This window comes from Lipotes vexillifer, unplaced genomic scaffold, assembly GCF_000442215.2.
Source record: "Lipotes vexillifer unplaced genomic scaffold, Lipotes_vexillifer_v1.1 scaffold749, whole genome shotgun sequence".
NCBI lineage: Eukaryota > Metazoa > Chordata > Mammalia > Artiodactyla > Lipotidae > Lipotes > Lipotes vexillifer.
Window position 1 is genome coordinate 1,025,518 of NW_006782834.1, and position 16,514 is coordinate 1,042,031.

Consider the following 16,514-nt stretch of genomic DNA (forward strand, 5'->3'; position numbering starts at 1 on the left):
GGAAAGAAGAGAGCTTAGAGAATGATCAGATTGCTTTAAAAATGACCATTTCTGTCACATATGAAAGATACTTCAGTTATTTGCTTACTCAACATTAAAGATAATTATAGCTTGGTAAGACGGAAACTTTACCAAAATAGTAGACAAGAAAATCAGGTCTTTCTGCAGAGTTTATATTTTTAATAGAAAATGTTGAGATACTTATAGAAATTCTATAGAAAGAATAATTTTGTATGTATCTAATATTCCAGCGGTACAAAAGTATATAGAGTAAAACGTGAGAGTCCCTTCATCTTATTCATACCCTCTCGGAGTAACTCTTATTCATTCTTTACACATTACTAACATATATGTGTATAGTTTTATTTAAATGGCATCATACCATGCATATTGAGTTTTGAGCCTTAAAAACTTTATGGACACTTTTTTTCACAGTTTTCACAGTTTGCCCCTTCAGAGGTGCTTATGGCCTCTTAGAAAGGGCAAGTTTTTTAATGTGTTATCCTCATCCACCATGTTAACATTTATTTTGACAGAATTATGAAACAGTATTTTAGGGGAAAAAATAACCTTAGAGATTTTATAGTTGAATACCTCATTGTCCAAGTGAAGTATTCACCTGAACACCAGAATGGCTAAGTGATTAGAAATAAAGGTTAGTAATTAGTAATAAAGCCAAGTCTGAAACCCATGTCCAGATTTTGAGAGCACACTACTCCCTAATTCTCAATTTTTAAATTACTTCTTTTGGGTGTGTGGTATGAATTTGTTTTGGTAGCAGATTCATAGCAAATTCACTGCCTTACTTTATTTTGTATAGGTTAATATAATGTTACTGCCTTTTACTGCTGACCCTGTCACTGATGTGCTCAGGAAATGCAAGGTGAATAAGTACTGGGCAGTAGGAAGAACTTAAGGTTTAGGTGATTCAAATAACTGAAAACCTACCTCACTAGGTTATTGTGATATTTAAATGACAGAGATATTTAAACTGCTTGTTTACACTAAGCTCAGCAAATCAAGGTACTATAACTAATTGTTGGTTACATCACAGTATAGTTCCTAACTTGGGTAGAGAGCAGGAGTTGGCAAACCTTTTCTGTAAAGGGCCAGGTTGTTAATAGTTTAGGCTCTGAGGGCCACATATGGCCTCTATCACAATCTTCTAAAAAATGTTTGGTGGAATCTTTAAAAATGTAAAACCAGCCTTAGCTCATGCAGGTTGTACAAAAACAGGTGGTTGGCCAGACTTAGCCCATGGGCTGCAGTTTGTCGACCCCCATGCTGGGATTACCAGAATCTCAGCACTTTAGCTTCTAAGAAGTACTTTATGAGATAAAGGGGAAAATATAAATGAATGGAAAAGAATAAAGAAGTGGTTATGGGTTTGGGGGAGAAAACCTTAAGATACTGCTTTTTTGATACATAAAGTATAATCTTAACCTTTGTTTCCCTAATGCTTAAATTTAGGTATGAAGCCTATTCATGCTGCAGACAAACAGCTGCTTATAGTGGCAAATGCCCACATGCATTGGGACCCAGAGTATTCTGATGTGAAACTCATTCAGACCATGATGTTTGTCTCAGAGGTTAAAAACATTCTGGAGAAAGCCTCAAGTAGGCCTGGCAGCCCAACTGCAGATCCTAATTCCATCCCGCTGGTGCTATGTGCAGATCTTAACTCATTGCCAGATTCAGGTATTTATAACATCATTTCCTCTTCACTTTCAGTTTTGTTTTTACTTCTAGTTGAAAGGTCAGTTAGCTCTTAACTTTTGAGTAGAGACTTTCTCTTCTAAATTAGAGAGTGTATCAGTAAGAATCCCAGGAATGGGACATGGAGTAATTGAGGAGAGTTTATTTAGTTAAGCTATTTCCAAAGATGTGTGCAGGGTTAGGGACACAAAACAATGAGTGATGCAGTACCCTGCCACTAGGGGAGATAGGGACCCTTCACCACCTGTACACCTAAGGGGAAAAGTGGTGGGAGCTGTTATCAGAACTTGGAAAAAATAGTTACGAGGAGAGGGCCATGTAATAGGAGTGATGGATTTGAACTGGGATGCGATCAGTCCCTTGCAAACTGACAGGCCAGGGGAATATATATCCCTGCCTCACTCTGCTACTGTCCTCTGATCTCCCGCCACTGCTGTCCATTGACCAAATCCAACTAGAAGCTAGAGCGGGGAGGGGTTTGCAGTTGATGCAAGTAAAGGTCAGCCTCCTGCCGCACAGAATGCAGTGGAGAAGGGTGACCTGAAGAAGCAACCAGAAAATATTCAGCACAGGTAGCTATCTAGTTTAATAATGTTGTCAACCTTTAAGTGAATTCATTAAATGATGCTTGAATTCTGATATTAGGTGCGGAAGAGTAATCAAAATTATCTTAGGATTTCACATTACTTGTTGAGCTCCACTTAACTACTTTATGTCCTAACTTAAATTATTTTAGATCTTTGTAAAAAATCAGTTCTGCACTTAGATATTAAAATTCAAATGTAAAACATGATAGTATCACAGTTTTGCTATTACTGAGGCATATTCTAAATTTTGTATATTTTCAATAAGCTACTTTAAATTGTTTAAAATAACCACTCAAGAATAAATATAACATAACCCAAATGCCTACAATTATAATATTAATAAAAGTCTCAAATCTAGAAAACACCTTTGCTTTTTCTCCTTAGCAAATAAATGTCGAAATCATCCTTTTACAAATGTTTGTATTCAGCCCCTAGGCTCATTGACACCTTAACCATGTCCTCCTTTTTTAATCCTTTTCTTTTTTTGAGTAAATTGCTCTCAAGCACAGGTTTCCCCCATCTCATTTGATTTGGTTAAGGCAGTGAGCTATCATTTGGCATCACAGCATGCCGAGTTGACTCAAGCCAGACTGTCAGGGCTGGATCCTGGTTCTGCCACTTAGGAGCTATGCAATCTATGGCTAAGTTCCTCATTTTTAAGTAAAGGGATAATCATTTTATCCACTTCATAGAGTTGTTTGTAAGGCTTAAGTGTGTAAGGCTCTTACAACAGTGCCTGGCATGTAGTAACTGCTAGATAAATGATAGCTCCTTTTCAGCTATTCACAATACTGATGTTGTGCTCATCATTTTTTCATTATATATGTTGCTGTCATTCCTGATCACAAATAGAAAGAGACGACTGACAAACTTTAGTAATCATCATCGTCATAAGAAGGGTTGTGGTATTTTTTTCATGTTTACTTATTCAGTGGAAGTGGTGAGCTTTTTCTGAATGCCTCTGCTCTCTTCAGCTTTTTAGACACATCTAATATTTTTGACCAAGTGGTATACCTCCAGCGTATAATGTACTGTTTAGTGTCACTGCAGCTCAAAACAAAGAATGATGTTGCCTAACTGAAGCTAGACATTGCAGTGTTGAAGATGCAAAATCTATTTTTATTGTCAATGATTTAAAATTTTTTATTATGTATGCTATATTTTACATATTCCAGAAGTTGTTGATTGACTGCATAGAATGTTGAAATGCTAAAGAGATAGTGCTTTGCAATAACATTCTAAAAATATTTAGGGTCAAGACCCTCCTGGTGAATGCCATCCTAGACCCTGGGAATCGTCTTCAGCTTGAAGAACCATTAAGAAAACTGAAGATATTTCTGGGTGATCAGGATATTTTGCTCTGGAGTAGGCAAATACACCTCAGTTTGATGGAACCGTATGAAATTGCTGATATTTGATTTTTTTTAGCATCAACAACAAAAAGGCAGTTTCATATGTAAAAGTAAATATTCAGTATAATAAAACCACTCTGAACTTGGTGCATGCACCTGGCAACAGATTTTGGCCATGAAGTCTTCTGTAAGGTCTAAATGCTAAATGGTAGTGTTTCTTCCTTCTTTATTCTTCTAGGTGTCGTGGAATATTTAAGCAATGGAGGAGTAGCTGACAACCATAAAGACTTCAAGGAACTAAGGTACAACGAGTGTCTTATGAACTTCAGCTGCAATGGAAAGAATGGAAGCTCAGAAGGGAGAATCACACATGGCTTCCAACTGAAGAGCGCCTATGAAAATAACTTGATGCCTTACACCAATTACACCTTTGATTTCAAAGTAAGTGACAGCCTCTGGGTTGGCATAGAAATTATGTCAAATACAAACATGTGACAAGAAAGATATGTGTTATTTATGCTTAATAGTGTAATCTTCAGGATTTTTTACATTCTCAAAATGTGTTGGCTAAGTGTGCACGTGATGTAAGGAGGTTTCTTAGGTTTTGTGGTGGTTATTGTTGACTTGAGAATTCTCTTTGAACCCTTATTTGTTCAAATTTCAAATAAGCATGATAATAGCAAAAAATTCCGAAATACTTTACTATGTGTGTGCCAGGCACTGTTCAAAAGCACTTTATATTTATTAATATAGTTAATCTTCACTTGTCCATACCACCCCTAACTTTCAGTAAGGATCCAAATAATAAGCAACCTGATATAGCTACATTCATCTTGAATGAATTTGTAGAGTATTCCCTCAAAATTTTCTTAGTACTTTCCATTGATATCTTATTTGTCTTTAAATTTTCCAGGTTTCTTTGTGAGATGGGTTAGAGAAAGTTGTGCTTAGGGTCTATTTTATATCCATGTTGTCATACTAATCAATGCCCAGGCAGTAGACCATTCCAGCTTAGTAAAAGGACAAGAAAGATTATTTTCTTTTTCAAAATAAGAAAAAAAAAAAATTAGAGGGCCAGTTGTACAAAACCAGTTGTTCTTTTGAAACATTGATTGGTATTGATTTTCTGTAGTCAGTCCCTTTCCCTTTGCCAGTTTTCTAATCACTCTGCCTGTAGCTCTTCTATTGTACCTTTGTTTGACTTTCTGGCATTTCAGGCATCTATCCTAAAGTCTTATACTGTCCTGAGAAAATGTAGATGTTAGAAAGTGGTTAGGAGTAAGAATCCTAGATGGGGAATTTAATAAAATACCAAAGGAAATTTATGAATTGGGCTCTTACACATCTCCGATAACCTTTTTCCATTTTCAGTGCTTGTTAGCCCCTTTCCAAGAAACAGATAGTAGGAAGAAGAAAGGAAATTTGTGTGCTTATGTTATTGGTCAGTTTTTGTAATCAAGAAGTGGAAAAGAATTGTTTAGAAGTTGAATCTAATTTTAGTATTTTTGCTGTTAGAGTAGAAAATACTATTCAGAGATAATTGATTTTGTTTAGATCACTCATATGCAGTAATGTGCTGGTAAATATTTAATAATCAGCTTTCTGAGAAAAAAAAGAAGCCCAAATTTGTAGTGTTTGCTGATTTCTGTGGTAGATTTCAAGCTCCCAATGTCATACCATTGAACACAGAGTTGGGATGAAGTGCTAAGAAAGCAAGTACTAGCTGACTCTATCACACCACGGCTTCTTGTGTAAGCTTAAAGGAAAACCTCGGGACTTAATGATACACAGATTACTGTAGGTTAAATCCTATACAGTGGTATATAATACAGCTCTGCCAGCACAGCACAACCCAGAAAACCTAAAATAAAGTTCCTTAAAATAAGTGTTCAGTAATTCTACAACTCTTATTCTTCTTCTGGTTTGTGTATAGGTAAAAAGACCAATCATTTCTACCTTAACTAGGCTTTTATAAAGGTTACTTTTACCTTATCCACAAAGTAAAAATTAGGGAAATAATGTTTAGAATATTAATCTAAGCCATCTTCCTCGATCATCTGAGTTGTTTTCAAATCTTTTGTTGATGTTCCTTCAAAAGAACTTACATGTATTAATAAGTGAATAAAAGAATCTTATTGAAGCATTTATGTTGTCTAAAGTAGTACAATTAAAGAACCAAAAGTGCATGGCTCAGAGAGTGTTTGATGTTAGCATATGTAGGATAGGATGAGAAATGGCAGAGCTATAAATCCGTGCGAGAGAGGCATGAATGGGGAGGATAAATAATGCTGGCTGGCTGGGTAGATGGATGGGAGGGTGGAATAGGATGGAAAAGAAGGATGATCAGAGAACAAACTAAGGACATACCTGACTAGAGAGAATTAAGCTTTTGGTCCAAGTAGCAGACAATAAACTTTTCAATTTCTTACAAAGCATTTTATGTAATTAGTGCTGTGCCGATATTGAAGGCAGTTGGTAAAAAAGGATAGGTAACATCAAATGTAAAAATGTCATGTGATTAGCATTAAATACAGATCAAAGTATAGATTCTGCCATTGCATCAGTGGAGTACTGTTAAACTTTGTTTACTTGGCTTAGCATTTTTTACTTACTTGGTTCTCAAATAAATTAGAAATGGAGAAACGTGGTGTTTAGAACTCAGGGTCATTTAATCTAGAACTGATTTGGAATGACTTGAAGGGTAAGCAGTTAGGAGAATTACTTGTAGACAAGGTATCTTAGTGAGTTTAGGTTGACATAACAATACCATAAACTGTGTGGCTTATAAAACAACAGAAATTTATTTCTCACAGTTCTGGAGGCTTGAAGTGTAAGATCAGGTGCCAGCATGGTCACGTTCTAATGAGGGTCCTCTTCTGGGTTGCAGACAGCTGTTTTCTCATTGCATCCTCACATGGTGGAGCGAGAGCTCTCTGGGGTCTCTTTTTATAGAGCACTAATCCCATTCATGAGGGTTCCATCTTTATGACCTAATCACCTGCCAAAAGCCCCACCCTCTTATACCATCAGGTTAGGGGTTAGGATTTCAACATAGAAATTTGGGGGGAACACAGACATTCAGTTCATAACATCAGATAAGTTGAATAAACAGCCTAATTCAAACTTGCTGCTGCTTTCACCATCTCCTGCCCCGCGCCAATCTAAGGGTGTGTCTGAACCATTTAATGAAAAGAGGAAGGACAGTTTTCCTATTATGTCAAGTAGTAAATCTTTCTGTTACACATTGTGAAATTTATAGTGTATAATTTTCTCACATTCTTTTACAAAACAAAACTTAGCATAATGTTACCTCAAACTATTTTCATTGTTTTTACTTTTTTCTCACATACACTTCTATAGACTTACCTATAGACTTTACTAATATAAAGACTTTTCCCACCTTTTTATGATCTTTTAAAAAAAGAAACAGTTTGAATCAGAAAAGGTTAAGAATCGTTAGTCTGTAACCTTCTTTGTGAATATGATACAGTGTACAAGTGTACCTACATATGTATAAATACTTGGGCGAGTTCAGACATGAACTTGCTAAGGATTTTGATAAGAGCTTTTCCTCTGGATGTTTCAAACCAAGAAAACAGTTACAAGTGATATCTCCAGTTCTTACTTTCTGGAATGTTTAACATCTTTATTGGGGCCTATGTTTGCAAGGGATTCTCTAACTCTAGTAGCTAATGTGCATAATGCTACTTTGTAATAAAGTGATAAGATATAAGAGGTTTTATTCAACATAACTAATTGAAAATGTTTTGTTTGTGTTTTGTTTAAAACACAAATGTTTTAAATGTGTTTGCTGAAGCAAAGGGCGGTCTCATAAAAGAAAGTAGAACCACTGAAACTCTTGTCAACCCTTTTCCTAAAATGTCACTGCAAAACTAGGCATTAGCCAAAATGAAGGGATAAAAATACATTGCGCTAATATTTCTTGACTATTTGGATTTGGAGCATTAATGGCAGAAAGTACTCCCCTGGATTCACATAGTTTCCTTAATCTGTGGTAAAGTAAAGTTAAAGTATCTAATGTTGAATAAGGCCCTCTCTCTCAAAAGAACTGTTTTGTTGTTTTGGTCTTGGTCATGTCAAAATCAGCAAACTAAGGTAATTGTTTCCGAAATTTCACAGTATAATTGTTTTCATTGAATTCTTTTTTTTTCTTTTAATAAAGTAGCCCATTTCACTGTGATACCATTTAAAAATATTAGCTAGAACTCACTGTGTATAGTATTTATGAATAGGTATTTCCAGGTGTGGAACTCTTTCTTCATAGTTGGGCTCAGGCTCTCTTGATGTGGGAAGGAAGAAATCTGACTTCACACTCTTGCATACGTAGCCTGGGGGGGAAAAAGCACACTAGATTTGAAACTTTCTGATCAGATAAAAAGAATCATCTAGCTCTGAGAGATACAACTGAATACATAGGTCTTTACTGAATGTTTTTTGCTGAGGTACTGTTGTGCAGCAAGGAATCCAGAATTTATAGTACACCAGGATTTGTGAAAATGAATATTCTAAACTTAAGAACAGATTAGAATGATTAAATGTGTGTAGTATTTTGTATATATGTATAAAATTTGGGAAAGCTGAACTAGGATTAGCAAATCTGAAAACATGCTTTACAGTGGCTTCATTCAGATGTGTTTGACTGATGTACAAATAACTGAATATCATACCAGTTATCATTACAAGAATTATTCTTGTCATAACTTTTCATTAACTTTGTATATATTTGTATAAATATTCTGATTTTCTGTTTATTGTAACAGAGTCAGTGCAGTTTCCATATTGTTTATACTGATAAATTAGATTTCACTGACAAGCAAGCCAGTTCTAAAGATGCCTAGACATGATTTGGTGTGCTTAGCTTCTCAATTTGCTTACCACTTATGCACATGTGCAAGGCTTTATGATTCCACTAGGGTACTGTGTTTCCCTGTCCAGCCACCTTTATTACATGTAATACCCATTCAAGATTTGAGCTCTATTTGACCCATTGTGAAGACAGCAGGTGCACCAGAAATACAGGTTACTCAGGTATTTGGCTTTTACAAATTATGAATTGTTCTTTTATATATCTTAAGTTTTTCTTTTATCTAAGCATATATTTTTCTTTTTTTCCCAACTCCCAATCTCTTTTCAGGGCGTGATTGACTACATTTTCTATTCCAAGACTCATATGAACGTGCTTGGTGTCCTGGGGCCTTTAGATCCTCAATGGCTGGTTGAGAACAACATCACTGGGTGTCCACACCCTCACATCCCTTCAGACCACTTCTCACTGTTAACACAACTTGAACTCCACCCTCCACTCCTGCCTCTTGTCAATGGTGTTCACTTGCCTAATCGGAGGTAGTGGAGTACTGCCCCGCAAAGACGGGGATCTGTTACTATGGACCTGTACAGTTGTAAATCAAAGTATGTAGGAGTGAAGTATGGCCATCCTTAAGCTGCTTCTTCAGGTTCCTTTCATTATGTGTTTGCTATAAGATTTTGTACAATTTTGTGCATATTGGTATCATTTGGCACTAGGGCTGGAACCAAAGTATTATCACTCTCTTTCCAAATTTTTAATTTAACATGTTTTTAAGTTGGACCTTCTTCATATTATATTAGGAGTCAGCATTCATAATTGTTAAATCACCAATTCAAGGCCCAACAACAGGGTATTTGTTTTTCCAGAACAAATACTTTCTTTTGAATGGTTTCAAGTGAGCCAACCATTTTTCATTTTTGTGAAAGGCAGATTTTAAAAACTATAAAATAAGATTTTAAACTGAATGATGGCATGCCTTGCAGGAAACTGCCTTGAATTTCTGTTTTCCATGATAACAAACTGATTTTTGGCTCCCCAGTCATTTGCACATTAACAAAGCACTTAAGTTTGCTAGATCTGTACATAAACTAGCCATGATGAGAAAAACTGAGAAATGAAAGGTGATTGCACAGTATGCTTTCAAAATCAAGCATTTAACAGCACACAACAATTTGTTGGAGAAGTGCTGGTTGGTTTTTTTTATTTGTTTGTTTTGTTTTTGAGGAATCATTCTGCATTTTGTTCCCCTATTAGTTACAACCTTACTAGAAGTGTTAATTCTAAGCCTGTCTGTTCAGTTTTTTTATAGGAAAACAACGGGTAATTTCTACTGCCACACATCTTGAAAATAGAATTTGGTCTATTTATTTAGGATGCCCACAAAATTAGTGTCCAATATTTTTTATTGTTTCCATCCACCCTTTTCTGCCTGGTTGTGCTGGAAAAAACAGATATTATATGATCTGTATCATTTTTGCTGTTATGGTCAAATGTTTAAAAAATAACTACTGAATGAAAAGGCCCTGATCAAAGTTTTAGAAGAAGAAAGCTACAAATATTCCATGTGTTTCCCAGAGTAGGTCAAGTGGCTGTTGGTTTTGGCTTTTTGAGGTGACAGTGGAAAGGATTTGGGAGAGAGAACAGGGAGTAGTTGAAAACCTTGGATCATTTTTCCTGACTCTAGTTGCCAAATGGCCATTATATGCTTTTAATCTTTGTTTCCGTTGTCTGTCAGGGTTGAATTAAGAAGCTACTGGTTTATTCCCAACTGTTGATGCTCTTTAGATATGTTAGAATCCTTTTTTCGCCCAGGAGGGGCCAGTTGAAAATCTGTGACTCAAGAGGCAGTGATTGAAATACCATTTAATGGGGGAAAAATTGGTTGGCTACTTGATGTTAATTATGGCACAGTAACAGGAAAAGGTTGTGTCTGTGTTTTTAAGTTTTTCTTTATTCTGCTTTTTTGCTGCTATAAGAGTTTTCTGAAATTTATATTTTAAACTTTTCATGCACTTTACTGTTTCTAGTCTCAAAATGTGATATTTTTAATAAACAAGAAACTTTCCATTATGTGAATGAAATTTTAAAAGAAAATAGCCTATATTTGTGTTTCACTAATATATAAAGTACAGGTCAAATTTAAATTATTTAATTAGTTTTAAATATATACAATTTGTCTCCTCTTTCAAACCTGACATCTTAGGCTGTTTTATTAGTCTTAAATGATGCATTTCCTGTGGTCATTTTATACTAATTTCTTCCATAGTAAATTAATCAGGCTACATAATATGATATTTCCCCTGAAGGGTAATTTTAGTGTGATGAGGGAGGTGGGTTGATGTAATGTCACATATGGGATTGCATCAGAAGGGTTCTGTAAAGCCTAAACTCCCTTTTAAAAGTGCCTAGTGATAGAGGCGTTGTTTGTCATCTATTATAATTGGAATGTCATTGTAGTTGAGTGAAGTTTGATGTAAATAAAATTTTCTTTTAAAAATGTCAAGATATCAGAATAAACAAAATAAACAAAGAAACAACCCTTAAGATGACAGATTTTCCTCAATGTGCAGGTATCCCTTCTTATATATACCTCAAGCATTCAACATCTAGCCATGCAAATTGATTACATAGTACTGGAAAGTAGAATAGCATGAAAAACTTAATTTTGTGGACATTACCTTTTTTTGTAATCAGCTACTGTATGTTTTATTTTAAATCTTTCGTTTTGGGTGGGTTTTCTGCTCTGGAGGTCTATGCACTAACAAAACATTTTCCTCCTTTCATCTACGCATGTTAATTAGCAAAATGTGAGCAATATTTCTTACCATACTTCACTCCCAATATTTTTTGAGATGTTTGTATAAAATGGAATTTAAAGTTCACTTATGATTGTATATGAACCACAGAGGAGCCCATTTATTAATAAAAAACTTTTTTAATAGTTAAATGTAGAGGGAAAAATAAAAAAAATTGGGAAACATTGTAAACAGCTTAAGTTTATTTTGTGTATGATTGAGGCACTCTGTTGCAGGAAGGTGTGTAATTGGGTTCTCTCTGCTTCCAAATGCACTCTTTCAAACCATTCATTATCCTGTGTATTTTTAATGTGGTTTTAGTAAATGTTGGTAGTAGCTCTGTTAAAGTAGGTAATTGTGTTATGTTTCGGGTGGCAAACACACTTGGGGCATGGTAACCCAAATTTCATGTGCACGGTTTCCCTTTAGCCCACTGCCCAAATTTCACACACCCTTCACCCTTTGTTCCCTTTGTAAAAGGAGTGGTATCTGTTTTGAGCTGCCAATTCAGATGATCAGAAATGCTGCTCTCCTCAGTATTGTCTTGTTAAAAACACATGCCATTTGGAGCTTTGGCATGAAAAGCCAAAAGGAAGAGGTGAATGACATATGGTATATATTCAGTGAAAGTAAAATATTTATGCTCATATACTTTCTGGTTCTCAGAATAAGTTAATAAGCTTTATGCCATGGGGCTGCTGCATATTTTATCTGAAGATAAGAGAAAATTTGGGCATTTTTAGATTGTGATAATGTTTTTTTTTAACTGTTAAATATGATTTCTGATATTTTTCTAAGAACTGGAGTGTTCTTTAAATTTATTGAAACAGTGCTGTTTGAGGAGGGGAAAACTGCACTGTTTGGCATTACAACAGTCATACAGTGCATGTCGTCACTCACTCTCTCAGGCATCAGTATCCGCCTCATAGCTTTACACATTTTGATGGGGAGTCTTGCAGCATCCTCAGGACTGACATCTGGGAAAGGCTCAAATCCACGTACTGCTCCTTGCTTGTTGACTTTGTTTTAAAATATTGTGCCTGGTGTCAACTTTTAAGCAACAGCACTGCCTAAAAGCAAGCAGAGAACAGAATCCCAGCACCATTCTATAGGCAACTTTTTAGAATTCAAATATAGTAAATCTGTTCAAGATTTATGATGTTTTATGTAAAAAAATTTTTGTACAACGTAGCTGAATATTTTTGTTTCATTTCTTTGATGTAAGGCGTGTGAACGTTCATTTGAATATCACATGTTAAAGTCAGGTATGGCACAATGGGTTCTGAGACCAGCTTTTCCTCCCTCCCATTTGCCTTGTTCCAAGCTCTTTCTTTTCAAATTACTTCTCTGATATTCATAGGCAAATATTTAATTTTACTAATAAGCATCCTGTGTGAATGTATTAAAGAAGCCACTGTGTTTTAGTGTTGTAGTTTGCAGAAATATAAAGCTTAATTTCTTATTTGTCCCTATTTGGTGTTTTAAAGTTACCTATTAAATCACAGAGAAGCAAGGGAGAAAGTTGAAAGATCCTGAAGGCTCATATCACTTGATTCTACGGGGGGTTGTATTAGAATTGAGGATGTGACACATTAAAACTGGAACACGGGCAATCATATGGTGTTCCATTTTAAAATTGTATCTCCTAAGTATATACCATTAAATGGGTGAAAGATTAAGTTTGTATTTGCATTTACAAGAGTTTCTAAAAATCACTAGTGCCATGTATAATTTCAAATCAAATAGCAAAGAATAGAGAAAGCACAAGAAAAAAAAAAAAGGTTAAATATGTTCTTCAATGGAACCAGAGGCATATGGTTCTTCATTCCCAGTCCAAGGCTAGATTTTCTAGCAATAAAAATTGACTGTGTCCCCAGTACTTACTTCTTTGTTTCTAAGGTCTTATATTCTGAGTTTCTGAGGGATTTTAATAGCTTTGTAAAATGCACTGACTGATCAGTAGCTTCAGTCACAGAAAACGTCATCAGTTTCTGATAAATTGGGCAGGCCCTGAGAATAATGGTTTCATAGCAAGCAAAGACTTTAGTGCACATTTTCAAAATAGCACTCACAGAAATGTGAGTTCTCACATTTGTAATGTAGTCTTTCTCTTCTACCTGTCCTCCCCCTTAAAAAAAAAAAAAAACACCTTTCTAATGTGTAGAAGGTTTGTTTAACCTTTTCCTTCTGAACTGTATCATGTTTGTAGAGCTCTGTGAATTATTGGTACACAAATTAACTAGGGAAATTAGAATATTTTTCTAAGCTAGGAGCCTTAAAGTTTTGAATTTGTAGACAGATGAGAACTTTTATACTTATGGTTACTTTGAGTGATTGTAATTTTTTAACAGCATCATGATTACTAAATTTGAATTCAAACCTAAGTAAATTAGTTCACCTTAACCTGGTTTATTTACCAAAGTTGTAATCTGTTTAAGAACAGGATGCCAAGAGCATCTTGTGTTTTACAACATGATACATTTTCATTGTGTGTCACCTTAAAGCTTAAAAGAAAAAAGAAGGTTCTTATACCTATACTGCAGGGTGTTCTGAACAAGATCCACAGAAAGAAAAAGGTAGTTCTTTTCAGGAAGGTGGTAAGGGAGAGCATGCATGTTTCTTGTTTTTAACCAGATGCCTTGTGTAAGTTTCTCTGTTAAATCACAAGTTCTGTAAGAAATAGGGAAATCAGGAAAAGCAAGCTTTATTAGCCTAGTTAGTAATTTCTTTTGGCATAAGTTTGTTTGGTTAGACTTGGTTATTCTTGGAACCAAAGGAAAACAAGCATGTTGAGGTTTTATTCAACAAACATTATGACATGGAAGTAATGGAATTTTAAGTAAAATAATTTTCACTTTCAAAGCATGTGAAATAAGGACATTTCTGCATATTAAATGTTAATTTTCTATGGCAGTGGTATAAAATTTAGTAGCATTGTACTGACACGAGAAATTGTGTCATCAGAAATAAATCACATTATGAAGAGTGTTTGCAAATGCCAAGTGATATGAGTCTTTTGGCACAGTAGCATTGGATATATTCAGCTTCCAGAAACTGAATAGTTTGGCGCCTATTAGTTGTTTTTGTTACAACAGTCTCCCCAAATTTAGATAATTTCCCTATTTGTATGTCTGTCACTTTTAACTCGAAAGCATAAGAATCATGGTAGCCCTCTCAGAAGTGGTCCTTTCTTGCTCATTTCAGTTTTGTGTTAATTTCTAATTACTGATATATGACTATTTCCTTTCAAGTTATCAGTGGTTATATGTACCACATTTGTTTAATTAGTTAACTCACACAATTGGCTCAGCGTTGATGTGTCAAACAATGGCTTTGCTTCTCACTGAACAGGCTTAGTTTCCCGCTACTTGTTTAAATCTTGATGCAGTAAGTGATGCAGTAGTCTGGGTGTGTATTTATTCAGAAACTGTACTGTCCTTTCTCTGTGCTTAATTTGCTTAAAATATATTTCCTTACCTTTGAAATTCTTGAGCGGTGCTCTGCCAGGTTTTGGGGGTGTGGCTTGGATGGCTGTGTTGCTGCACACTGGGTGTGGAATTGTTCAGTGTTGTGAGTGGCAAATTTCTTAAACACCAGCAGCACTGAGAAGTGCACTATGGGCATTCGTACAGTTGTCCACATGCAAGCAATTCTTTCATCTAGGAGAAGCTGAGGGGTAGGATTCGTTGGAGTACTTAGTATATTTTGGGAGGGATGAATGTTTCACCTTTGGGTTTTGTTGTCTGGAGTGGGGCGGCATGGAGGGAGGTGGGTTTTGTTTGGGGTTTTTTGGAGAGTGTGTATGTACCTTTTCTCTCTGAAAGGGCCAGGGTGTTGGTCAAATTCACCGTGGATTAATTTATATATTTTTTTCTATTGTGATTTCTTTCAACCATAAAACAAGTGCCAACTAATTGTCCGTGAGATGACTGACTCTTCCACTCAGTTTACCATTTGAATAGGGAAGGGCTCATTTATTTTAATTCCTTGGCATTAAATTCATCTCCATTGTTTTGCATACATTTGAGTCATTCTGTGGCCTCTAAAGTGTTTTTGTAACTAATTTAATGGTTGGAAAGCAAAGCACAGGAGTTTAAAACTGAGCAAGAAGTTTTGGTAAGTTTCCTTGCAAACTTGGTAGTTTCTATTGATGCTATTCCAAAACAGATTCTACTGTTTTAGGTTGTGTATGTACTTTGCTTTTGTCCTAAGAAAAAGCCAAGCCCTAAATCAATTTGTTATTGTGTTCTAATAATCAGTTTAAAATCTGAGATTTTCTTTCTTTTTTTTAAATCAGAAGATTTAATGAAGTGCCATGTAATTGTAGGTTACTAGTGTTTAATGTTTGATAGACTGGTTCTGTGGTGTTCTAATCATTTAACACTCTGTCATCCCCGGAGAAAGTGGTTCTACTCTTACGGAACACATTCTCTCTGACAAAATCACCAGCTGCTTTATTTTTCTATTTATTACGGTTAAACAGTTGATGAGGTCTGTATCTTGACCAAACTGCTCAGCTGAGATGTTTTTCACAATAGACACTGTACAAAATATGCGTGCAAAAGGACACAGTTGGGTGGTGGTATTTTTTCATTAATGTGAACATTGACTAAACAAAGCAGTCCTGCCTTTTAAATCTTGTGGCAGCTCAGGAGGGAGGTGCTTAAGAACCTTAACTACTATGTCAGATGACAAAATACTTTTTTCCATTTTGGAGATTGGGTACTGCTCACACATGATGTATAGGGCTAAATATATGCTTGTTTCCTCGCACCTGTGTACTTCCCCTTCTCTCCCTCCCGTTCCTTCCCCTGTAGGCAATAAATGGCCATTTTGCAACTGCATACCTTTGTCTTGGTTTTTTACTCTTTATGTGTGCAGTTTAAGGGTCTGCTTTAAGGTCAGCATATCTCTTCTAAAGTGAAGTTGGGAGTCAAGGTCATGCAAAAATTTCAAATTCATACTACATTTTTTTTTTTCCTGGTGAAAACTACATTACTACTTAAGTAACACTTTGTTTAGAATAGATTTGGAAGATAGTCATAGTTATGAGACTTGCTTTGGCTGAAGAAATCTGAGCAGAGGGCCATGTGTCACTTCTGAGTGGGGCTCTAAGAGCCAGTGTGCAATTTGTCATATTCCCTTTTCTTGCCTTGATGATCATAGAAACATATGTTGAGATCAAACCTCTCATCCTAGATCCTTGAGTAATGATGAACAGAGCTCCCCTGCTGAA

The 16,514-nt window shown here is 35.6% G+C and overlaps 1 protein-coding gene across 1 annotated transcript in view; it reads left to right on the forward strand.

Moving 5' to 3' along the window:
• Window positions 1–16,122, forward strand: part of CNOT6L (CCR4-NOT transcription complex subunit 6 like) — a 119,886-nt gene extending 103,764 nt beyond the window's left edge. The window contains exons 10-12 of the mRNA XM_007455410.1: window positions 1,471–1,698; window positions 3,894–4,096; window positions 8,811–16,122. Of these exons, the coding sequence (XP_007455472.1) occupies window positions 1,471–1,698; window positions 3,894–4,096; window positions 8,811–9,023 (644 nt within the window). The 3' untranslated portion in view covers window positions 9,024–16,122. The remainder of the gene's footprint in view (window positions 1–1,470; window positions 1,699–3,893; window positions 4,097–8,810) is intronic.
• Window positions 16,123–16,514: the final 392 nt, after the last annotated feature.